This window comes from Cyrtonyx montezumae, unplaced genomic scaffold (genome assembly GCF_038088225.1).
Source record: "Cyrtonyx montezumae isolate F1298 unplaced genomic scaffold, pur_monq_1.0 scaffold_12, whole genome shotgun sequence".
Classification (NCBI taxonomy): Eukaryota; Metazoa; Chordata; class Aves; order Galliformes; family Odontophoridae; genus Cyrtonyx; species Cyrtonyx montezumae.
Window position 1 is genome coordinate 22,759,947 of NW_027071848.1, and position 26,368 is coordinate 22,786,314.

The following is a 26,368-nucleotide window of genomic DNA, read 5'->3' on the forward strand; positions in this document are numbered from 1 at the left end:
AACACCCTCACATCCCTGCTGCATCTTGGTGAGGTGCAGGGCAATATGGCCGGATCCCTTGGCACCAACACACCAGCCTGTGCCCCTTGGGCAGCTTTGGTCAGTCTTTATCCCTCTGGTTAGTAAGTCATACAGCTTGTAACTACAGCAGAGACAAGTCAACCACAACCATGATTAATTCAGACAATCGACCTCTCACATGCCTGGCAACAACTTAGGCTCTCAAAGCAATCTGAAACCCTAATTTACACCCTAACAAGGCAGATACAGGCACAATCCAGGTCTGGATAGTGCTGCTCAGTACGACTGCCAATCTGATTTAGCAGTGCTACACTCTGGCCTGTTTATCTTGTGACTGTCCTAAAACAACCCCACAAAAGAAGTTGCAATATTAAGTTCTTTTCAGGAGGGGGAAAAAAAAATAACTTCCAGTAATTTCATCAGAGCTGTGTTTCACATGAAACATTCAGAAATTGTGTTGGAAGCAATGCTGCCATGATCTTCATCTACACCTTAAAGCTGAGCTAAACTAGAAGTGCTTGTTCCTTTTATTTCCCTTCTTGTCTGATCGTTTGTGGGAAATGTTCACGATCAGATTTCTACAGTTTTGTATTCACTGATATCTTGTGGATTATGTATCCAACATTCATAGAGTGGAATAGCCCTGGTCCAAAAGACTGGGAGATTTTTACAGCCACCTCTTGGTACATGCCATGAGCCCTGCTTTCCTCCTTGGAAAACACCCAGCAAACATCCCCTCTCCAGGGAGGATTAGAGCGAGATCACAGTAAGATCTTCATATATCTAAAATGGCAATCTCATTGAGCAATCCCTAATTTCAGGGATTACACTTAGCTGCCCATCAGAGCTGGGCCCTGGGAGGGCAATGGGGCACTGCTTTTATGGTGGGTGTTCCACTATAGCTGCAAGGCTGGGGAACGGCACTGCTCTCCCTCCCTCTGCCTCTCCACATTGGAATCCAAGAGGCAACTATTTCTGACCCTGCTGACAAATACTGCCCCCTTTTGCTGCTTCCCTCCCTGGCGAGTGATGGGGCCATAAATGAATCATCGCCGCCCACAGCCGGGCAGCAGCACGGGGCAGCTCTAAAATTGCAAGGGATGCAAGGGAGGGTAGGTTTCCTGGCAAAGTCCCAGCTCATCGCTCTCACTGCAAGGCCACTTCTCGTGTGGAACAAACCCAATGAGCTCTAGCGAGCACGCACAAGCTGCTAAGCTTCTCCAACAAGCACCTTGATCCGAGTGCCTTTGGATCCTTCCTTCTACACAGGCTGCCCTGCTACTTTTTGCTTTTCTTCAAACACAGACTCGTCCCCATTTGGCATTAGCCCAGTGTGGTTCTGGCACCTTAATTTTGACGAAGTGTCACCCATTTTGTGGAGTCCTTCTCCCATTTTCGGGTGCCACTCACACCTCTCCCTGTAGGCCAGCACTGCCTCACTCCTCCACAGGCGATGCATTCCCGAGCACAATCAAAACGATTGTGCTGCTCTAAAACAAGTTCGGGCTTTAATCTGTGGAGAGAACAGCACAAGGATTTGCTATCTAATCCCATAAATCTACACTGACATCTTGTGGAGATCATGAGACCAGAACAGCTGTAGCCACCAAGAGTGGAGGGACTGACTGACACCGTAGCTGAGGCCAAGAGGAACCCGTGTCTGTCAGGCAGACATGCTGGGCACCCAGAGCTCACCTGATGGGCAGCTGGGCTGCCCTCAGGGCCTCCAGTCTGCCTCCAGTCTGTCCCCCCAACCTCAGTCACCGTTTTCTTTCCACAAACAATCAGGAAAAAGACTTTAGCCAAGAGATCCTTACAATCCCAGCTAAAATGAGACTATTTACTTTCAAATCATCACTGAAAGCAATGGTGTGGCTCCTCTTTCATTAAAGCCGTGATGCTTCAGGCTTCTCATCAAAGCACAAGCTCCTGAGGAGGAGCTATTTTCATGCTGGAATTTTATTATCTCTGTAAGCACTGCAAGAAAACAGACCTGAGTAGCACTCCAGGATTCCTATAATGCTCCTCTTCAACTTAAAAATATACGCTTTAAGTACTCAGGAAAATGCTTGTCTCTGTAGTCAAGGAGTACGAACTCCCACCACAGGGCACACAGCACACCAATGCACGACTGGTTGGTAAGGTAAGAGCTGAAACTCCACCTCAACGTCTTGCAATGAAATCATTCCTCCAGGTTCTTTTCAATACCACACTGGGAGAAAAGTGTGTCATAGGCGGTAAAAACAATAAAAATCTGATTTCTAGCAAATCATTCATATAAAACAGGTTTAAAAAGGCAGAGCATGCCATCCAACATCAAAGACAAGGTTGGGTTGGCGCAAAGTAGGTGGCACCTACACCCTACTGCCTCCCTCTGCGTTTACACAGTCGTTTGGCCCATCGTGGGTCTTTCATCCCCTCCCTCGGGCAAGGAACCATCCCCGAGAAGTCTGGTTTGTCCCGGCCCAACTTCTGACAGACACATCAGGTGAAGTTGGGGAGATCCAGCACCAGGCTTCCAAGCACTGAAAGCAGACAGATGCCATCAGGAGCACAGCCACCCGTCAGAGCCAGAAGCTCTCGGATGAAGGGATGCCCGATGCGAGGGAATACAAGTCTGTACAATGAAGTCAGCACCACGCCACTGCAACCCAGGCAGTCTGAGGCTCTGAACAAAGCAAGGCTTGTCAGGAGGAATGTCTGATATTTCTGGAAAAATGAAGCAAACAAACCACCACAGAGTATCCATTTTGGTATGCTACCCCAAAACCAAAGCAGCAAACTCAGCTAAGCACAACTTAAAAATCAGCTAACCCTAAGTTGCAAACATGTCCTTTGCATTAATGCTCATTGTGCTAATCAATAAGACCACTGAAGGGGCAGGGCAAGATCAGCACTTGGAAAGCAGAGATAAAGAAATTACAAGGGCAGAACGGGAGTGTTAAATGTTATATGTTCAACTTTCTCATTCCACCTTCAGACTGTGGTTTGTTGGGTTTTTTTTGTTTGTTTTTTTGGGGGGTAGGGGGCTGCTTGTGTTCGTTGTTGCTTTGTTTGGGGTTCTTTTTGTTTGTTTTATCTTTGTGGTATCCACATCAAAATACAGAAGGGAACTACCACAATGCTTGCACCACTCTTCCACCACACCTTGTTTTCTGGCCAAAGGCCAGATCACCAGCCCCAACTTGGGTTTGGTTCAGGGATGGGAACAGGCACAGAGGGGAACGAGGTGTCCTGTTCTCAGCACTCACTGACCTGCTCTGCTCAGCCAGGCACATCTCAAGGCAGCTGCGATCCTCAGCCTGCCTCTGGTCTCAGCCCTTGTGACACCAAACTGTCTACACATAATACCACCTGGCCAGTTAAAAGAGGGAAAAAACATGTTAAGAAATCCCCAAATGATCACAGTGAGGGAATCTAGAGCTCTAGCACCAGCTCCATTCTGAATCCACCAGCAGCCAGCTTTTGCCCCTTTGGGCTGCAAAAGAATGTTTATGCTTGCTTCTAAGTGACTAATCTACACTAGTAACACTTCAAATTCCTCCAAGAGAATACTCCTCTGGGATGATGAAGTGTGCTCCACTTTCTAATACGTGCCTTCCCCCCCAAAAAAAAAACCAAAAACAGCAACAAATAAACATTAAATCCCTGCCACTTACAGACTGTTACTATCCATTGAACAGCCCCAATAAGTATACATACATATGTGCAGCTAGATCTGATTATTCAAATCCTGTTGCCATGTATTAACTCTCAAATCTATATTTAAGCACCTAAGAAGGAATTACTACGGCTTTCCAAACATGCTAAGCACCAAGAGCTCTTGTTAAATGCTCGTCAAAGTAGTGACCTCCTAATAAATCAGTTTAAACGATATCATGCACCTTTGCTTCCCATGCTGTGAAATGAAACACTCAAATACACAACTGAGGCTCCTGAACCTCTCTCTAGCTGTTCTTATAGCTACAAAGTCAAAGAGCTGCTTTTCCCTCCCATGTTAATCTTAAGACATAGGAAAAGGCCACCTCTAAAATTTTATTAGTTTTGTGTAATTCTGATTAAAAAAAAACAGTTTGCACGTGAAGCCAGTGCTTTACCTTCATTCCAAAACTTCCTGTGATGACTACAAGGAAATGAGAATAACCCACGGCTGAAGAGATTGTTGTAAATTGCAGAGAACAAGCAAGAATTCAATGTACGAGGCTGAAAATGCACTAGAAAGCTAAGCAGTGAGATGTAATCCAGGATTCTCAACATCTGAATTAATTATCTGGATGAAAAATCAACAAAAGACAACTGAGTACAAGTCAATATAACACACTGCTTAATAGACACGGAGAACCACATGCATTTAATTAGAATAAGGCTCACGTAGTTACTTCAGCATCACAGGACTAGACAGAAAATAAGCGGGCAACAACTCCCCTTGTGAACAGAACCAAGCCCTCTTTCTTGTCCTGCAGATACAGGAGATAAGGCCTCAGCTCCAGACTCTGCAGCAATCATAAGGAAACTTGCTCTAATCAAACATAATTTTGTGGGCTACTCAACAACCAGACTTCTTAAACAGTAGCTACTGATAAGAAGTTGGTCAAAAGGTTCAGAATTACTGAACAAACGCGATGAGAGACTTGCATTATTTTAAGTAACTCACCACTATTATACTGTGCAGATATCTCAAGAATAAATAGCATTTCACTGAGAAGATGAACTAAGGACTCATTTCATATGACCTAGTCATTACCAAAACTTGAAAATGAACCAACAGACATGATTAATGAACGGAGATGGTATTCCAAATATCATCCAAATACCCAACCAAATCACGAACTAGCAAAATGAAGTGTTTGTTACTGCCTCACAGTGTGCAAAACATAAGGCTGAACAGTGTGCAAAAAATAAGGCTGCATTAGGCATTTTTAAAAATGAAAGCACTGGAAGTTTTCAAGAATGGGAAAGATGAACAAACCTGCCAAGGTACAAATCAAATGTGAAGGAAGTAGGCACTGGAAGCAGATGTAATATTTCCTATGGTCAAAATATTAGTTTCAATTTTAAAAAGACAATGATTTTGATAAATTAAATTTTAAATACACATACCACAGAAGTCCAGACTTTTCAGTTCCTTGTTTTGTTGCTAAAAGATATCTACACATACATGGACATACGCACATGAAAGTATAGCCTTTATTATTTAAAATGCAGCTCTCAGATCAGATGACTACTATACATTTTCTTCACTTCAGGGTTAAGCACTTTCCCAAGTCTCTTGAAGAAATTCCTTCTTTTCCTCAAAATAATTTCGAAACCACTCAATATGTTCAACCTTCTGCTTAACACTGAGGTAGGGGTTTTTGGAAAGCCCACAGATGACGAGTTCCATGAAGTGGCGAATAGGTCCTTGCTTGGGAAAGTCTTTCAGGTGTTTCTCCAGAAAGATGTGTTCATGAAATTCAGCACCATCATCCATCCCTACCAGAAGGGACACAAAATGACAAGTCATTACCACCATGTAACTGAGAATTTAACAGGATAAAGCTTGTAAACGGAGCTTTAATCAGAAAAATTAACTGTTACTGCAAAAGAATTAAAAGGCCCATAAACAAACCACGACGAAGCAGAAGAAACTGCAGAACTCTAAAATATTAATTTCTCCCTCCACACAGAAAACGTCAGCGTATATCCTACCCATCTGCCATTTTATGCTCTTAATCATAAGAATATCTGATAATAAACCTGCTGAAGGCTTATGCCAAAAATCTCTCACCAAAAAAAAAAATGCTCAATGCATAAAACCTTCACTGACTGTGTGCATTACATATTAGAATCTCAACACTTCCAATACTTGACGAAAACATCAACTGCCTAATTCCACAGAGGATTAAAGAATAAGTTACCCTTGAATGGTGCAGAATCATGAAGTATCTAATACAGAACAGTTAACACAAGCATGTTCATTTTAAGTCATTGTTTTAGCACCCTTCTGCTACAAATGAACACGAGAAATCGCTTTTCTAATGTTTTTCAAATCTGAGAATGTATTCTGATGTAAAAATGTTGTCTATCACAACAGCTGCTATTTGTAAGTAGTGACCAATGCAAAAGATGTCACATTCAAAAGCATTCAGTTGCACAGGAAAATGACATAAGGGAGTGTTTAGACATCTAATCAAACACAACTCAGATCCTATGGTAGTTTTTGTCCTCCATCCCATGGATTTCATTTACAGTTGGTTCCTATTTTGACACCACTGCACACAAGCCAAACCTGGAACACAAATTCCTACCTGCAGGAAAAAAAAAAAGGCTGAAATGCAGTTTGTAAATCTGAGATGTATTATTTGTCAACATCAAATCATCAATATTAAAAAATGAGCTATCTCAGTCCTAGGCTTCGTCCCATTTCATATGCGCAATACTGGGACAGAGAACGCTCTCAACCAGTGTATCATACTCATTAAGTTTGCATTTTTTCCTTCCTATGTTAGGTAGTGCAAAGCCTGAAGGAAATGGGAGATGCATCTATTTTTCCCTGCAAGTTTTTCCCAGAAATGTGTGCAGTGTCTATCACTGCCAGCTATGTGCCATTTAATCCTCCTTTGTCTCTGAAATAGGAAGCATACTTCCTTCTTCAGTAAGCTCCCCTTTTTTGATAAATTAAAAAGGGAAGGAAAAAAGAAGACCTCATTCACTTTAGAATGAGAATGCTTGAAAAACTGTATGCACATAAAGAAGCACAGGGTTGATATTTTACCATGCCATCTACACTAACTTTCTCCCAACCATGGGAAGGTGGAATCTCACTGTACCTAGATGCTGACAGTTGATTTCAGAAGTTAACATCTATATGGGAACTGCTGAATCACAGCCTGAACCACTGATCACCTGAGGAGAGCAGTGAGTCAGCCACAGGAGTGAGCACAGGTAAAGACAATGCACCTGTGTGACCAGAAGGGGTGGAGTGTGGCTCTACCCCTCCAAGACTCCACTGGGGAAGGATCTCTTGTTGGAGATCCCTCCTGTGTGGAGCTCAAGGCAAGCCTCCAACTTCAGTGACAGGTGAGTCCTTCCTGTATTATTGGGTGCCTTTATACCATCTGGATAATCCATCCAAAAATATACTATCCATCTTGATTATACTATTTGGATACTATTCATTTTTTGTCATCACCCTACAGGGTATTATTCATTCAGATATTCACCCTACATCACCCTACAACATCATTTCCAGATTTCATACTTCTGTTAGTCACAAAAATCCAAAAGAAATAAACCAATGAACCCACTACTGATAGAATCTGGATAGTGCTGCCAGTAAGTCTTGATCTTTTTGATGCTCCTCTTTTAGCGATAAAGGGTAGAGGAAGAGAGCATATCTAATTAATAATTTCTCCAATTTCCATTCCTAGCCTAAAAGAAATTAGATCATTTATAGCCTCACACAAAAATTCAGGTCAATTAAATCATCTGTTTTGATCTCCCATTTGTCAAAGACAGGATGAATGGTTTGAGGATGAAGTGCTAAGTCCAAGTATTTCAGTTGGACCACATATTTCAGTCCTCAGAAAAGTAAAGTGTGCATCACAAAAAGAGACCAAAGCATCAAAGGCTGAGACTTCTGGCAGAAACTGATTACATACGTTTGCATGATTCTCCCTTTCCCAGCAAGTCATACTTTCTGCTGCACTTAAAGAACAAGCCTGTGCCTCACTCTCTCTTGAACTGACCTCAGAAACCTCTTTTGAAAGAACATACACAGCAAACATACACAGCAGGAGCCTGAAGCAGAGGATTTCCTTTATCAACCTCAAAGCAAGAAGTCATCTACTCTAAATATCTGATTTCCAATCTGCTGTATACTACAAAAGTCTGGAAGAATTTCTCTAGCTAACGGCCACAAACTGAAGCATAGGAAGTTCTGCACAAATGTGCATGGGAACTCCTTCCCAGTGCAGTGACGGAGCAGTGGCACAGCTGCACAGAGAGGTGGTGGAGTCTCCTTCTCTGGAGACGTTCCAGACCCGCCTGGACGCCTACCTGTGCAACCTGGGCTAGGGAGCTGCTTTGGCAGGGGGTTGGACTCCGTGATCTCTGGAGGTCCCTTCCAACCCCTACAACTCTCTGATTCAGTAACACACTCTTAAAAAGAGATGACCAATCTTCCCTTAAAGACATCATCTCAAATGTGGATGTCTATCCTTATAGGGTGCCTTGGTGAAAAACTCATAGTAAATAAAGAGGACCAGATTTGTTTTGAAAGAGAGAAATCAAGCCTTTACAGTAGGTCCCTAGAAGGGATCAAAAATTAACAAAATCCCTCCCTTAAAATGACTGCCTAACATCTGTCATCTCTCTTGCTAAACTTACCCAATGCTGGGAACAGCATTGCAGCAGAACAACCAGAACAGGACTTTGTGTTCTTCTGCCTACAGAAGCCTTTGGAAGCAATTGAGGCCTTAATTTGCTGAGACTTCCACTTAGCCTATTACCTGTAACAATCTCTGACATACTTGAAGCATTTGCTCCTCAGAATGAGTTGCTAAAGCAAAGTACCACCAATAACACACACTGTCTTTTTAAGCACTGCACTCCTCAGGATCTGAGTCATCAAGGTACAAAAGCACAGAAATAATTTTAGGTCAGAAATGGATGTCCTCCTCAAGTTTTTGCCATGGCAAATCATGGAGCAGAAGTAACATTACAACAAGTAGAAGAAGCAAGCAGATGGAGGAGTGAAAACAACGTTACCTGAGCTACACTAATAGTTTGCTAACCTGGTAAAAATTAATCAGAAGCAGGAGAGAAGGAAAAAACAGTTTTCTGCCTAGCAGTGACTTCAGCTGCAGCAGAGAAGGGAAAGAACATCAAGAACATGCATGCAGGAACCAACAACAGGAAAAGGGGGAAGACTGCCACTGGCTATTGCAGCAAGCCATTAAGTCTGACCACATCTTCAGATGTTCCTATTAGGACCAGCAAGCACAGCACCTCAGTAACACGCTCAATAAAGAGCACTGAAGATGTTCTGAAGCCAAGAAAAACAGTGATAAACTGTATGCTTTATTTTTCATATTTTACTTAAAATTATAAAGGCTTCCATGGTGCTAAAAGTTGAGCATATATGCTTCCTCTATAGAAAATGTAATTACATAGATGTTTTTAAAACCACGTGCTTGTGCATAAAAGATCACTCATTTCTTGATACAAAACAAGATGACTGTTACAAACTGCAAAATAAACAGCGGGAACAGGCATCTTTCTCTTGAAACTGGGGTATGTTGAAAAAAATGGATTAAGATTCTGAAGTTTTTAACTGTACTTTGCCATACAAGGATTGATTAACAGCCTGTGATAGAGCCGGCAGTTCAAGAGGACTGAATTTACTGACTTGATATTTCAACCTGAGAGGTGATAGATTTTGGAACGCTCCACTGGAATTTTCCACATGACTAGTCATTGTGGACAAGTCAATAAAGATTCTTGTTTAACTATATGTAAAGACTCTTTGTCCATCCGTCATCGCATCCCAGACAGCATGGTTCCAGCCACACTGCTACAACAGAAAAACCTTTGGCTGCCAAAGACGCCTGGTCCACTTACAGCCCCAGACAGCAGGGTTCCAGCCACATTACAACAACAGAAAAACCCTTGGCTGTGGTGGTTTTAAGTTTGCAAAAACATGAGTAGAGTGTACTTGCATTTCTACGTGATGGAACAGAAAAACTGTGGGACCAGTGATTAAATTCTGTGAAGAACACTGCCAAAATAGGATGAGAATAAATATCAAGAAACAATGAACCATATCATGCTATTTGCAATTCTGCACAGGACAGCTTTTCAAAGACACCCAGCTTCAGACAATAACCTGTTTTGCTCTCAAGTGACTGAATCATTTTAAAGCAATTCTGTTTGATGCCTTAAAAAAAAAATCCACATTCAAGCTCTCACTGAGTTATGAAGTCTCCATTCCTAAAGTGTACTTTTGCTTTCTGTATTTTTCCCCTTCCTCAACATTCTCTCCCTGATGGCTTACATTCACATGGAGTTTTGTTGTTGTTTGCTGCTGCTGTTTTAATAAATGGAAACAGGAGCAAATAGGAGCACAAAGATGTCAAGATAGATGCCCAGAACGAGTGAATACTGTGACTGTTTTTGTTATGAAAGTGATAGAGCAAAGGGAGCAAATGACTGTTCAACTCTCAGCCACTGCAGACATGGGACTGGCAAACAGCTAGCAACTGTGTCTAAGAACCATGCCAAAGAACAGAATAAGCATTATAAAACACTCGGCAGTTCTAAGTCTCCTTCCTCTGCTAGAAGCTTTACTTTAAAGACACTTCCTAGTAAAAGGTATTATGTAATAGGACTTGAATGGCCTTGTGATGTCAAAAGCATCAGGACTGGGAGGCAGGGAGGGAGTGCTGCCCTTTCTGGCAGCAGCCAACTTGCAGGTCAGATCAGTCACCAGCAGGACTTGACCCAAAGAGTGCCAGAATGAGTTAATCTGAAGAATCCCTCATTTGATACAGCTGGAAAGTTAAATTTGTTTACTATCATAATCTGAAACACTATGTTTTAAAACAGTCCAAGTGTTACAGCATGCTGCAGTTCTCAAAAATGATAAATAGACACAAACAATTAAAGATAACAGAGTACATACCTGCTTCGTTGTCAATTGGAAACTCCCACAGTATTCCTTCTTTTGTCCACTGGATCATCTCCTCAAAACCATTCCGGGGAGGCTGCTCAGTTACTGTTGCAATCTCCTTTGCAAATTCCAGATCCCAAATTGTTGGTAAAGATTCTAAATAAGATTATTTTTTTTAATAAGATCTATCAGTGTGCCAAAGATTTCTCCTTGTCTGAAACTATATATATGTATATCCTTTAACACTGACCTTTACAGAGACTAGCACTTTTCAGTTGTGCAAGCTTTTCTATCTTAGATGCCAGCATCACCTTTCTTAAGTGAAAATTCTCTATGGAAATGAAAATTCACTGAACTATCAAATGTCCAGTGAAAACAACTCTGAACTGCCAGAGGACTGTTTATTTTTAAGTCTGTCACTTAGAGCAAGACATCTTTTTTTTTTTTTTTTCCCTTTTTGTCTTCCACAAAGTATACCCATGACAAACCCTGAACTTGGCTGGAACACTATACTAAAGCAATGTTGCTTACTGAAGGAGTCTTTAGGCACTTCACAACTGTACTCTCCTTCAAGGGTACAACTCTTATTTACAAATTATAGCAACCCCTCTCCTGATCCTCTTAAGAGACCTAGTTTTTTGCCTCTTGGGCTTGAGAAATCCTGATCCTCTGTTCATCTTCCAAAGTCCAGCAGTTGCTTTAGTGATGCATCTATCCTGATGTCTGATGAATTTGGATTTATTTATCTTTTAAATCCAAGTGTACCCCAGGAGAACTGGTCATGAGCCCAGACTGAACCACATCACTGAAATGAAGGGAACACGAAGGGATCAGGCTATTAACTTTCATGAAGTAGTCTAAGCCCTGCTACCCTCTGTCTCCCTGAGGTATCAATTCACACTGAACATCCTGGGACAGAAGTTTTGGTGTGACTTCAAATGTTCCACTTGAAGTGGATCACAGCCAATCAGCTATAACATTACTACTTACATTTTGAAACCAAGATACAATTTAATCTTTGGTTCAGTGACTTACAACTTGAATTAAACAAAGTCTCCCCCTCCTTTTTAGAAAATGAAATTGCAAACAGTATTTCACATGCTGCTTTCACTTTTGCATTAAATCAGAATTTACTTTTTCATATTATATCTGCAAATTTTCCTGCTAAGAACTATATTCCCCAGGCACCTACTTTGATTTCAGGGCTAGAGGCAGTAAGAAACAGATAAAAGGCAACACGAGAAAACATTGACATAATTATTGTTCATATCTTAAAGAATACCTTCAATAATGTGCTAACACATCTTCTAATAGAAGAGAATAGAAAGTCATATTTTCAAGCTTAAAGATTTTGTATTTCCACCTCTGTGCAACTGAAAATAATACTGATCTTCTATGGTTTTTTTTCCTAAATTGCTATAAAGTTAATAGTTGTGTTTCAAAATAAATATTCAATGCTTAACACAGAACTTGCTTCTCTGCCATCTATAAATAATACTTTATCTCATGATCTCCACCAACATGAGCCAAGAAAGGGAAAATGCAAGCCAGTGAAACAAGGTATCAAGTAGCACCTTAGTATTTCCTGAGATTAAGACTTGTCTTTTTTTATTAGTCAGTAAACCATTTAACAAATGTCTCTTAGAAGATACTATATATTTTCTCAAGACAACTTGAAATCAGAAAGGAAAAGGCCATCTAAGCTGAAAGAACCTTCTTTATTTCTTTATATCTGATTATAAACATGGTAATGTCTACTTGCTGTCTTACATGGCTTTTAGCAAAACTTATGTATCTTAATTTCATATTTGCCATTTGCCACTGCATCCATACTGTGCCATGCAAGAAACAGATAACTAAAATCTCATCATTTCACCTGAACTAAATGTTTCTACTCAAACATCAGTTACTTGAACATCCCTTTGGTCAAGGTAGCTTAACAAAACAACAACAACAAAAAAACATCCTGCAGCATTCACTGTGGCTTTATGTGAAAAAATGATGGATTTTGAAGAAGTCACCTGCTTTAAAAATAGCAAACTGAATTCCATTTTGAAAAGCAACTTTCATCGTCCAACACAAAGACAGATGCATTCAGAAAGCTCACAGCTGCTTGAAAATATGTAAACAGCACTGTCTGACATTTTACTAGATAAATACAGAAACTGATTATTTTATCCCTGGCATTCCAAGTGTAAAAAAATAAAAAATAGAAAACTACTCATCTAGAAGATGGCAAAAACGAACGATCTAAGTCTTAAAACAGAAAGAAATGAGCACTATTTTCTAAGACACCAGAGAGGAATGCTCTTTCTTCTACAAGTGGTATCTTTATATATAGTTTTAAGTCATTACACAGCAATAATCCATTTTTCCAAAGCACCTCGGGAGAGTTTAGTGAAATGAAGACACTAAGGATTAGTGCTAGTAATGCAGTTCCACTGTTCATAAAGCAAAAGTGAGTCAGAGCCTACTTAACATGACTTGCCCATATTCACACCCTCGGTCTGTAGTAAAGTTCAGCCATAATTCAATGCTGGCTTCTTGTGTGAAATTCATCCTGCTTACATGGTAACAGAGGCTCCTCCTGCAGAACAGTGCCCTTTACTGAATATAAAGGTGGAGCATATCCATTTCTCCACTTCTTGAGTTTAATTTGGTATGTATTTTAAGTGTGCATACGTGAGCTACAGCAGGTAAAGCAAGGCATCTGTCAGGCACTACAGGATCTTTCAACATATGACAGCAGATGAAATAAACTCCCAGGGGAACCAAACATACAGGCTATAGTTTGTTTCCACTCTGCTCTGGCCTAGCTACCTGTAGAGGAAACTTTTTGCTCTGAGACCACAGCATTGAATTTCTGTGCCATTAAATGAATGCAAGAAGCCTTTGAAATGAACAAATTACCAACAGAGCCCACGAACTATTCTCTGAAGTGGTTTAATGCTGTCAAAAGGAAGAACAAACTAGTGACAAAAAGTCAGTTTTACTCTTCAAATCACAGAATCATAGAATGGCTAGGGTTGGAAGGGACCCCAAGGACCATCGAATTCCAACCCCTCTGCCACAGGCAGAGCCACCAACCTCCAAATCTGGTACAGGACCAGGTTACCCAAGTTCAATAACAGAACATTCTAATTAGCACAGAAAACTTTAACCTGTGATACAGTGTGGAAGTTTTGTATGCTAAGAAGTAGATTAATATTAAATATATTTTTCCTTTGTTTTACAGATCTGAAAGCAAGAAGTCACAGGTCTCCTTCACAACAGTGAATCCCTTGATATTCTAAAAATGCACAACTTGGCCCAACTGAGTTTTTCATCACTGAATTTCCACTAACCTGTTTTCATTCCGTTTTCCGTTTCTGGAGAAGCCTTAGTGAATATATTAAGCCTTCTTCCTGCTTTAAGACTTCTATAAACAAAAAAGAAAAATGATTTTTGGTATTTCACAACACTTCACAATATTGCCAGATAAAAAAAATTTAAAAGCACAAAATATTCTCATGAACCAACAGATCTCTGGAGGAAAAAAAAAATGAGATAGTGACTCTCAAAGAATCCCCAGGCTTTTAACAGAGTGTGTTATGACTGAATTATTACTCTGTAACAGAGCTTCCCAAAACACTTCTGCGGGAAAGGATGAGCATAAGTCAAACATTATATTTGCAATCATTTTTTACTGAAATATTTAAGAACTGGAAGGCAGTTCAACAGTATCAAACTACAGTACGTAGTAACTTCACAAAGTTGTGAGTAAAAAGAGGATTTGGTGATTGGTTTTTTTATGTAAATATTATTACACAGTTCGGGAAGAGAAAAGGCAACAGTTTAATCAAACAATTCCTGCTTTCTGACATAAATAGCCTTCTTGCAAGATTACACAGCCACCTCCTGTGCCATATGGCAAACACATAAAGCATATCTATATGATGTATTTTAAGCAGCATCACCCTGGTGCTCTCCCTTCTGAGTATGAAAATATTTTATTCTATCTATTTTTAAACATATTTTTCTTCAGCAAGAGCCTACACTAAAAAAAAATTACACATTCCAAGAGTTCAACTAATCAAAATAAAATTTCACACAAACAGAAACAAAAGAAAACCAATGCCTTTACTGCAGAACACACTGAACCTTGGAAGAAATGATTCTTTATATCATGCAGTTGTCCTTGGTTTTGTAGGTTCCCAGTGAAATTCTAATTGCTCCCACTTAATGTTAATACATATTCATGGCTGCCTTAGCAACATCTGGCTTTCTTGACCTTAGAATTTCACCTCTCTGGTTTTACTGTGCATTTCTGATGGCAACAACTACTTCTGCAAACCTGCTCTTGTCATATTACATTTTACTGATGTAACTACTCTGGATCTGTTTCAGCATGGAGCAATCTAATTACACAGCCTTAAAAGAATGTTGATTTAGGATTATATTTTCCTATCTGTGTGTTAACTCCCCAAAACATTGGCTGAAGATAGAAGCATGACTTGGAAGAACATTTAAGATGACTAGTTCAAATTACTACAAAGCAACATCAGCCATGTCACTGAAATCAGCTATCAATAAATGTATTCTTCCTAATCCATTCTTTGTATATTATCAAATGGTAAGTACACCTGTTAGAAATTCAGGATGCAGAAGGAAACCTTCGACTGAAACTGGACACAGTCTGCTCATGACAGAGATGCTAGAAGTTATTTTAAGGTACTGCTCCTGAAGTTTTAAAACACTTACAATTTCACCACACAAAGAGGGTGAGAAGGCTTCTCAGATACCATAATAAATATTCTTGGAATTTCCTTTACTTTGCAACATGTTAATAAATAAAAAGCTTATCAAACATAAAATAATACACACTGCATAAGCACATAATAGCTTGGGTTTCTGGTTTATTCTTATAGCTCCACACCTTAAGACAAGCATTTCTTCCATTCAGCTAAGAATCATAGTAACAAAACCATTATCATTCGACTACCAACCCGCCTGATCATTACCCCCAGATTACAGATATCTTTTAAGCTATTATTCAGCAAGTGATAATGAAGGCTGTTCCCTTTCTCTGTAGGCTGCCAGCTCACAGCTGAACAAAAATGCCAAGAGAGAAAAAAATATCAGAGTTGTGAAGGGCTTGGTCTAGATAGAACCTTGTTCCACTTCTCATCAGCTCTCCGCACAAGAAGCACTTCTTGCACCTTCTACATGCTTTCCAGCAGGAAAGGAAAGCATTGCTTGCTGGTCTTATAACATCAGTAAGTCATAAGAGATAATTCCCTAACACACCTTAATGGTTTGGCCCCTCAAGAAAAAAGAAGGTAGAGATGGAAGTTTTTACAAGCAGGCCAAATTATTCTAATGGCTGGCTATAGAATCCTCTTTGAGGCTTCTGCATTATCTACACGGCTCAGTGAGTACGTTCCAATTTGTTCCTTGTGGGAAGTCACAATTCTCTGTTTACAAGATACTCAAAAATAGACGTCTCAGCCAAAGAGGGCACAACAACATACATCTACTCAACTATAACTTTATGCTCTTGGTTTTTTTTAGTTCACCACATTTTTTTTCTTCAGCATTATCCAACTAAACTGAATCCCCCGACTTCCAGACCTCCAAGAAAGTGGGGTTAATTTGCAAGGCCATGATCAAAGACATTAACCTTACTAAAAATAGAACTGCAAGAGAAAGAATACGTAGAGAAAAAATGTGATCGTGAACTGTCATGGGAAAATAAAAAGAAATAGACTGGACAGGTAAAAGAGCAGCAAGAGAAGTTTACAGAGTAACCTGAAATCACCATGATAATTTTGAAGTTCACTTTATAGACAATTACCATATCATGGACAACAGAGAAATAATTCACAGAATAACGTGCCAGTTGCAACATGGAGGTAAAAACGGAAAACAAAAGAACATACAAAGTTTTTCTAAACATGGAACATTTATCAACATTTTCAACTAGTTGAAAAAAAGACTTCAAAGCATCCATTTCACAAAAAGTTAACAGTGATATAAAATTATATTGTGTGAAAATAATTTGAATTGGTTAAAAACAGAAATGAAATTACATTTCAGCATCAAGTATTTTAATATTATAAAATATAGTATCAGAAGAGTGCAAATAACTTGATTAGCTGGTTATTATTAGTTGATGTGTTCTCGCAGATGTTGTGTTTCCATGTTAATGGCACTTGAAAAATACTTAGATTTATTTCTTTTATTTGTGAAGCATCATGGTATTATGACTTCATACAACTTAAAATGATGGAATCACAGAATGGTTTGGGTTGGAAGGAACCCCAAGGATCGCCAAGTTCCAATCCTTTGTCACAGGCAGGGCCACCAACCTCCAGATCTGGTAGTAGACCAGGTGTCCCAGAGCTCCATCCAACCTGGTCATCAACCCCTGCAGGGATGGAGCATCCACAGCCTGCCTGGGCAGCCTGTTCCAGCACCTCACCACTCTCTCTGCGAAGAACTTCCCGCTAATGTCCAATTTAAACCTTCCCTCCTTGAGCTTAAAACCATTCCCCCTTGTCTTGTCACTGCCTACCTGAGTATAAAGTTGATTGCCCTACGTTATCCATTAGTAATGTTGCAGACATTCCTCTGAGAGATGGAAATTAACACAATAAAAGTACCTGCCAGAGTCAAAAGAGTGAGATGAGGGCTTTCCGGGCTTGATTCTTCGACCATCCTCATCCATCTCCAAGGACATGAGATTAGACACCCTCATGCTTCTCTGGGCTAGGGATTGCTTCTTAACTGCCATTTCTGAAATAACATTGCTGAAATTAAAAATGTAAACATAAAAACTCAACAAACTGACAGGGGAAAGAAGTTTATCACATTTGTTAATCAGAAAGCTTACTCTCCATTGGTTTAAAAGCCTATGTAAGATAGAACTAACAATTCCCCACAAAATGTATTTATTTTTAAGTCATCGAATACTCAAGTCTTACTTTTTAAACCATCTACATTTAGAATGTAACAACTGGAAGTGCTATTTTAGCCTACAGTTGATACTTCCTTTGAAACTATCTCATTTCCAATTAGAAGAAAATTACCATTTCATAACCTGCATGTCCATATTCACAGAATGTACTAGGTACATTTTGCTCAAGCACATGAGAATGTTCTCAAGATACAAGGAATTTGCTGAAGCAGGGAGGTAAAAAAAACCCAAAAAACTGGACAGGAACCAACTCTGCCCAGGGACAGAGCTGTGCTGTTACACACTGAAAGGAAGCCTGCTTTCACACATCAGCTGACATGGGTCAATCATGCCACCCTCATAAGTAGGTCACCTTTCCTGATCCACTGCAATTGCTGCATTGCATAATCATGTTACAGCATTTACAAACCACATCTCTGTAATCCTGCAGCCAAAAGTCATATATGAAGAACAAACGCTCTTATCTTTGCCAGCACAGTTTGCAGTTTATACTGAACATAAAGGCTAAAACACACAACGTACCTGCCCCTGCTAATTAAGTCCCTTCACTGCTATGGCTGTTGGTTGGAAAAGATCAAGGTGATTATTCCTTACAGCTATCCCTTCCTCCCAACTGCTTCCAATAGTGTGCAGGCAGACAAAATTGCAGTGCTAGAGTTTTAACACACAAAGGCAGTCTCTAAATAAATAAATAAATAAAAGCCTAAGTTAAAAAAAAAATACTGCCCATGCACTGCTCTGTACTGGTTTTGCTGAGTTAGTTAAAAGAGATTTTATTAACAATAAATACTTCTGGAACACTGTAAAAACTAATTGCCACAGCAATGCAGTATTTTCTTCAGTCTTAGATGTGGTTTTAAATAGTAGAATGAAAGTAGCACAGCAATTCAAGTATCTACTTTAAAACAAAAAGATCTGGGGAAAAAAAAGAAAAAAAAAGGTTGAAATCTTCTTGAAGGTTAAAGTGAACTATCTCAGGTTACCTGTATATCTCACCCTACATCTGTTCTATGAAGTGCCTACTGGTACTAGTGGGCTAGAGACCCAACATCCTTCTCAGGGTCAAGCAGTTCCTAAGGTCACACAAGGCCCAGCCCAACTGCTCAATTCAGCTGTGCCATTCCCCACACTAGAGGAGGATGAGGCTTTCTCCAAGAAGCTCTCCTCGTGACAGAGGGTGATTTAGTTGCATTTTTCCACAGTGGGTCATACTTCCTTCTGGACAGACTATGCCACCAAACTATTTATCACATGCAGTCAATGATCTCATGTTTCTGATCAGAAAGTCCTAATGTCACCCCATCACTGCTGGTACGTGAACACAGCTGGCTGCAACGTTCATCACTCCATAACTAATAGTGCACCTTCATTCACTAAAAATAAAACTACAAAGATGTTTTTATCACTGCCTGTAACAAAAAACATCAGATAATGAATACATACTCCAACCCCGGAGTATGTACAGTGGTTAGGTATTACATAATAAAACCTCAGGTCCCAGAATGAGGTTAAGAACCTAAATTCCTAGATACCTCTGCCTTCGAGAGATGAGAAGAAATTGAGCTTTTATGATCAACACAGACTCCCTCTTTCCTGACTACCATTAACTGTAACACCAAAAACAAGGACCCAGGAACTGTAAGATCTATTTTAGCTTTCAATTCCAATTACTTATTTTCTTTACCCAAAACTGGAGCTGAAATTTCAACTTGTATTGCCACTGGTTTTATTTTGGTAGGGTGCTGTTGTAATTTCCATTGAGTGAAACTTCATTCCACACCAAGAAAAATAAATTCCTGTATCATTAATATTTTCCCCTCCTTGTGAACACGCTGTCCTCACACATTTACAAAACAAGGCAACAAGACAGCTGTGTAACACTGACCTCTGGAGGTTAGGGCACAGAATAGAAAGAAAACAGCACAAATGAAAACATCCAGAAAATACACATTCCATACCCTCAAAAATTTCAATAGTCACCCATTTTTTCACAACTGGACATTATATAGTTCTAACACTTGTAAAGGTATCTCATCTTAAAAATTGTTTTAAATAAAAGAGGAATCTATTTTTTTAAATTTATCAGTATACTGAACGCAATACCTTTGTTTAAAAATCAGAGAATCACAGAACTGTAGGGGTTGGAAGGGACCTCCAGAGATCATGGAGTCCAACCCCCTGCCAAAGCAGCTGCCTAGCCCAGGTTGCACAGGTAGGCATCCAGGCTACTGCTGAGAGGAGTCCAGCCTTATCCCTTTTCCTCCCACTCCTCAGATATTTACAGACATAGATCAGATCCCCTCTGAGTCTTCTTTTCTCAAGGCTGAACAGCCCCAGGTCTCTCAGCCTTTCCTCATAAGGGAGCTGTTCCACACCCTTTATCATCTCTGTAGCCCTCTGCTGGACTCCTTCCAGGAGATCTCTGTCTATTTGGTACTGGGGAGCCCAGAACTGGACACAGTATTCCAGAAGTTCAACAGCCCACGTTTCTTTTTATTCAGACATGATTATTTTGTGCTGATTTTTATTCGGGAAAAACAAACATATCAGAAAGCAATCTCTTTCTGATTAAAAGGACTTCAGTGTTGTATGTGGACTGAGGCACTTCTGAAGAATGAACTCATGCCCAAGTGGCATCAAGGAAGTCAATTGGACCTTTCAAATCAACATTTTAAAAACTGATCAGACAGCTAAACATAGCAAATTAAGCTCAGATTCTAAGTATGAAAGGTTACTATTAGCCCAGTTTTCAGTCATAATAATATGCAAGACTTACTGAACTTTTCACACTTCTCATCTATTGCTGGTTTTGGATTGTTACCTAACTATCAAGGAAGAAAACAGAACTTTTCAGAATGAGTTAACAAGTAACATTTGTTTCCATGTAGAAAGAAGCTAGTTCACCAAGCTGCCTCTAAGAGTGGCAGAAATGGCCAACCCAAAGCAAAGCAAGCTCATCGTGACTTTCCTAAAGAGCTAAAAATACTGTGTACACATTTGTAACCTTAACAATTCATCCACAGGCACATTAAAGGATAAATGTATGATCACACCTTAATACATCTATCAACTATATAGAGCCACACAATGCAGTAACTGTGGATTTAAAATGTCTGTAGAATTTAAACTCTCTTTCAACAGGAAAAAAAAAAGAAAGAAAATCCTCTCTGCTTAGACTACAGCTTCCTCAGACACCTTTTTTCCACAGCAGTCACAGCTGGTAAGTGCTTCAGGACTAGTGAGTGGTGAGAACAGAGGGCCCTTGTTGCCAGTAGGCAAAACAACCAAATTTAGAGTGCATGCCTCAATAAATAGGCACAGGTGCACTTGAGGTTAGCCACTGCATTTATTAGCTTGGTCAGTAATAGCATGACCCTCCAACATTTTATCAGGAATTAATATCCTAATTACATTTAAATTGGTAACTTACAGCCTAAGCCACTATTAAGATATTTATCTATCCAGCTCTTCTAAAATCCCTTGCAATAGAGATGGAATAACCTCACTGGTTATTAACAGTTTAACAAATACATTCCTTGCACAAAACATTCCTCATTTATTTTCTTAAATTAGAAAGCATCCCAGGTTTTTGGTAACACTGCGTAGAAAACAAACCGAAAAAAAAAAAAAGAGCAGAAACACACTGATTTTACTTAAAAGTCAGACTGCTGATCTCTAAACAGATTCATTTTGGCTCCAAAACCCTGTGGAGAGAGAACTTCTATCAAGTTCCCAATATTGCTTACACTCAGCTTGAGGAGAGGTCATGAAAACCCCATATACGCAACTTTTGGAGAGGCTCATGTGCATTACCTAAAACCATACTTCCACCCATAGCATGGACTTCTAACACTTGCAGAGAACTCCATTCTGCTTTCTACAACATCCACTAGCACTCTAGGCAGAAAATCACAAATTCAGGCTAAAAGGAAATCTTGCACAGTTTCTCCCTTTTCCTTCCACAACCCCTAGAACATGCTTTCTGTTTACCAAAGTTGTTCACTGAGCACTGTGCTTCCCAAGTATACAATCCGTTTGCAAACAGTTGTTGCATTAGCTTTCCCTCCCTAAAAACGCAGACATCTGCAGCAAACACCATCAGCTACTTGGGTGCTGTTTGCAGTTCAGTGAGAAACACACAAAACACAAACAAATCTTCTACAAATCACTATAGCAACCTACAAATAACAGCACAAGGGCCAAACTTTAATCTTAGTTTGGGACAAATTTGTTACCCCAGAATAAATGAAAACTAAAACCCCAGCTCGCAGACCACCCTGCAAACAGCCATAAATAAAGATTTCATATTCCTCTTTTGCTGAAGATCCAGCTTTCCGTTTAGTCCAACACTTTACCTGGATTTAATGCCTTATTTTCTGAGTAGTTATATGAATACAAGCAAAAAAAAAAATAAAAAAAGACAATAAAAAGCCTGTACTGAGCTGTCATCCCCAAGAAGAGCAATACGCACACAACTGCTCAAGTTTCCAAACAAATGTTTCTCATCTGTTTGAAAGCCACACTGGAAACAGACTGGAGCCAAGTGATGAGTTTCTTGAGTTGACTGGAAAGTTTTGAAAGGAAGGGTGGGGCTATAAATAGAGCTGCACTAGTTCAGTCCAGTTCTTCAAACCTGTCATGAAAATTCACCGGTCCAGACAGAATGTCTGAACCTTCCACAAGTCCCTCCATTGTGTGAAAATTTCGGAAGCTGGAAAAAAACAAACAAAAAAAAAACCCCACAACCTTACTCCTCTAACCTTTCCAAGAAAATAATGATCCTGGGCAGGAAAACAATTCCATTTCTGCAAAAACATTTTAGAATGAGGATGACAAAATATAAGAGGTTTGGTATAACCAGACCAATGATATCTTCATTACTCATTAATTCCATGGATAACAGGTCCAAATTTATCTCCTAGAGCCATCCCTCCAACACAGAATCCAGTGACCTTCAGGATGACTCTGCAAAATTAGAATTTCAAGCATTTTTGAGAATAACATTCAGCATACAGACCGTATGTTAATAATTCCTCCCCTTCTTTGTTTATCTGTGGTTTCCTCATGTCTTCTAAGTTGTGCAAGTAGTTCTGATTCTGCCTGTTCCCTCCCGTGTGGGAAGGAAGACGCAACAGCAGATGCAGCCCGCACCAATTCTGGATTTAAAGGCTCGCTTCTGTAAGAGATGCAACAAATAGAGAAATATATATTTTAAAAAAAATGTAATATACTAAAACTGTCATTTCTGTATGGTCATTTTGTATCTTTCCATCTCAGCAATCACGGCTGTAAATAATCCGAAAGGCGCTGTAGGTAAACAGAGGGAAGGACAGATTTGTCTTACGTGTCACTGACCATGTGTCAAATGAGACTGACAGGCTGCTCTTCTCAAACCTGGGGAAACAGCAGCTATACCAACTGCACAGCCTGCCAGAAGTGAAATGTTGACGACCACAAGCAGCACTGACCTGCAGTGCTATGTGACATAACACAATGTGGAGGGGTTCCACGCACAAGATCATAATGCTCTCCTCATTTTTTTTTTCCTTTTTTCTCATCACATTTTATCTGAACAATATTTTCTTCCATTAAAGTAACTTTCCATAGACACTCTAGTGCTTTTGAGAGTCTCAGTGCAGAAAGAGGCAGCATACTGTAAAAAGCACACATCTTTTGTCCAGATTCTCCCACTTGATTTACTGAAACCCACGTTTGTATACTACATTCTCCTAGAAGATTCATTTCCATATATGGTTAAGAGCATTTTACCCTTTATTTTGTCCTAAAGATTAAAAAAAGAAAATGGTGGAGGAAAAAAACTGTTTAAATGTGCACGTTTTACTTTACCTCTGAATGTCTTCTGCAGTATTTTGAAATGTGCTACCTTCTCTGTCCCGGCCTTCCTGCTTGTTAGTGTCCTGCTTTTTGATCTCCTGTTCTTTTAATTGTTGAAATTTCCTCTTGGTGGTCACTTCTACTTTCATATTACCAATCATTTTTAGCAATTTCTGCTTTGGTGTTTCAACTGCACTGTCCTGTGATGCCACTTTGGTGGTGCTCTCTGTGGAAGCTGTAGATCCATCTTTCGTAGCAGACAGCACACTACTAGTGCTGAAGAGTTTCTGTGTTTTGCTAGGTTATACAGAAAATCAGAAAGAAGTTATGAATGGACACCAAGGCTGAATTTTCTAAGACTACAAAAAAAAAAAATGCAACATTATTTACAACTGTCTAGGTCTAATCATGTGCAAACTGTATGTTAAGTACATATGAAACATGTTTTTTTGTTCTTTGAGAAGGACCAGGGCACTATTTACAACTCTTGGCAATTCATGGTTCCTTCAGCACAAAAAGCATGTAAATGACTTTATTCCCTTCACAAGTAAACTGTGCTGAACCTGTGAATGTAACAGAATTGACAAGAGAGTATCTCTACTTCAGGCTTCAAGACAACAGTTTGAAGTTTCCACCTTTTACCATTGCAACAGATTATGATCTTATAAACATGAATTTGATTGAGACTTGTAGTTTTGTAAGCCTAGGTTAAAATAATAACAACAACAACAACAACAATAATAGTAATATCATCATCATCACAGGACTATTTGAAAAAATTCAACATAATAAAAAAAGCATACCAATTTCAAAAAGCAACTCATAGCTAATTCTTGAATTCATTAGTACTGAAGAGTTCACCAAAACTCTTAAAGCAGCAGATTGCTCCCACCCCTCAGAGAAAAGAGATTTGACTACATCAGACTGTATATGCACTATATCTTCACAGTGTTCCATGTCTGCAGGACTGCTAAGCTCCATGTTAAACCCTAGGTCCTGCAACAAAGTACATAAGCATTTATGAAGCTGTATTAGGTAATGGATCATAGAATCATCTGAGTCGGAAGGAACCTTTAAAGGTTATCTGGTACAACCCCCCCTGTAATGAACAAGGACACCTACACCTCCATCAGGTGCTCAGAGCTCCATCCAACTTGACATTCAGTCTCCAGAGATGAGACATACACCACTTCTCTGGGCAACCTGTGCCGGCGCCCCACCACCCTTACTGTAAGTAACTCCTTCCTTACAGCCAATTTAATCTCCCCTCTTTCAGTTTGAAACCATTTCTCCTTGTCCCATCACAGTAGACACTGCTAAAGAGTCTGTCCCCTTCCTTCTTACAGCCCCACTGTAGACACTGAAAGGCTGCTCTCGGGTCTCCCTGGAGCCTTCCCTTCTCCAGGCTGCACAGCCCCAGATCTCTCAGCCTGTCCTCACGGGGGAAGTGCTCCATCCCCCGGATCATTTTGTGGCCCTCCTCTGAACACACTCCAACGTCTCTCCAGTACTGAAGACTCCACTCCATTATTACTTCAGTCACTCTGCACTTAATAAATTAGCCACGTCAAACTGTCAACATTAAACCCTAAATGTCACTGTTGATAGGAACAGGAAGATCCACACGAAGCTTCAGAGCCGCATGTATTGAGGGGACGGCAGGATCCCTGCTGTTTTACACGGGGCTGCTCCCACACACCTTCCTCCAAGCACATGCGGGCTGCGCGCTATTCAAAACTACTTATCCATTCGGAGATCTCTCCCTACAGCACTGGATAAAGCACAGGCAGCAAAGCCTGCGAGCCCTCCCCGCGCAGATCCGGCTCCCTCCTGCCCGCCCAAGCACTACCGGGCACGGGCCACGGTCGCGAGCCGCTACATCTACCGCAAGGCCCCGCGGTAACGCTGAAGTGACACCGGTACCTGCGAGGCCGCCCGCAGTGCCGCGCTGCCCCGGCAAGGAGGAGGAGGACGCGGCCGGAGCCGCGGAAGCGGCCCCACATGGCGCCCTCGGTGCGGCGCTCCCACCCCGGCGTCCGTCAGCACTTCCGGCCGGGAACGGGAGCTGCGCCGAGAGTTCCGCGCCACGGCGTTCCGCCCGGCCCCGCCGCCGTGCGCGGGAAGGGTAACGTCGCTGCTGCTTGGGGCCCCATCCCATCAAGGCCCTGGGCAGCCTGAGCTGCTGGGTGGCACTGCAGGGCATTGGAGCTCAGTGATCTTTGCGGTCCCTTCCAACCTAAGTTGTTCTGTGATTCTATAATAGTGGTTTTGGGGTGTCCAGCTCAGGGAGAGATACGTGCAGTAGATCTGACTTGAGGCCTTTTGCTGATGCTGAGGAAAGATCCAGTTCTGAGCACAAACACTAACAAGAATGTGACTGAAAAGGATCAGAGGAGCTCCAGATGTACCAGAAACTGAAAGAAAATACTGTGTCTGGTTCGTATCAGACTTCTGTCTGAAAACCAAACTGAAAACAAAAGCCCAGTGAACTGGGAGCTACTGTTGGCAATGCTTACTTGTACATGTACTTTCTGTCCTCTGAGATATTTTCTTTTTTTCCTATTGTATGGAATTTCCAGGTGACTTTTCCACCTTTGGCATACGGAAGCCCTGTATTTCCCCCACAAAGATATTTCACTCTAGGTAAGAGAGGTAGGGCATAACTAGAAAAAGTCTACAGGGGGACACCAAGACGATAAATGGACTGGAGCACCTCTTCTCTGAGAGCAGCTGAGAGAGCTGGGGCTGCTCAGAAGTGAAGAGGAGGCTCAGGAAGGTCCCTTCCATGTCCATAAATCCCTGAGGGTTGGTGCCAGAGGATGGAGCCAGGCTCTGTCAGAGGTGCCCAGTACCAGGATCAGAGGCCGTGGGCACAAACTGGAGCATAGCAGATTCCCTCTGAACATCGG

The 26,368-nt window shown here is 40.7% G+C and overlaps 1 protein-coding gene across 2 annotated transcripts; it reads right to left on the bottom strand.

The window, feature by feature from the left end:
- Positions 1–4,935: 4,935 nt before the first annotated feature.
- Positions 4,936–25,486, bottom strand: MRPS31 (mitochondrial ribosomal protein S31). 2 transcript variants are annotated; one of them, XM_065730299.1, is made up of 7 exons: positions 25,390–25,486; positions 23,472–23,760; positions 22,642–22,800; positions 17,311–17,457; positions 14,014–14,087; positions 10,682–10,825; positions 4,936–5,493 (listed from the first exon to the last, which is right to left on the bottom strand). In XM_065730299.1, exons 1-7 carry the CDS (start codon positions 25,460–25,462, stop codon positions 5,270–5,272), a joined length of 1,110 nt encoding a protein of 369 aa, XP_065586371.1. In that variant the 5' UTR covers positions 25,463–25,486; the 3' UTR covers positions 4,936–5,269. The 2 variants fall into 2 exon arrangements, with proteins under 2 accessions (XP_065586371.1, XP_065586370.1); XM_065730298.1 differs by having other exon boundaries at positions 23,472–23,756; positions 25,383–25,486.
- Positions 25,487–26,368: the final 882 nt, after the last annotated feature.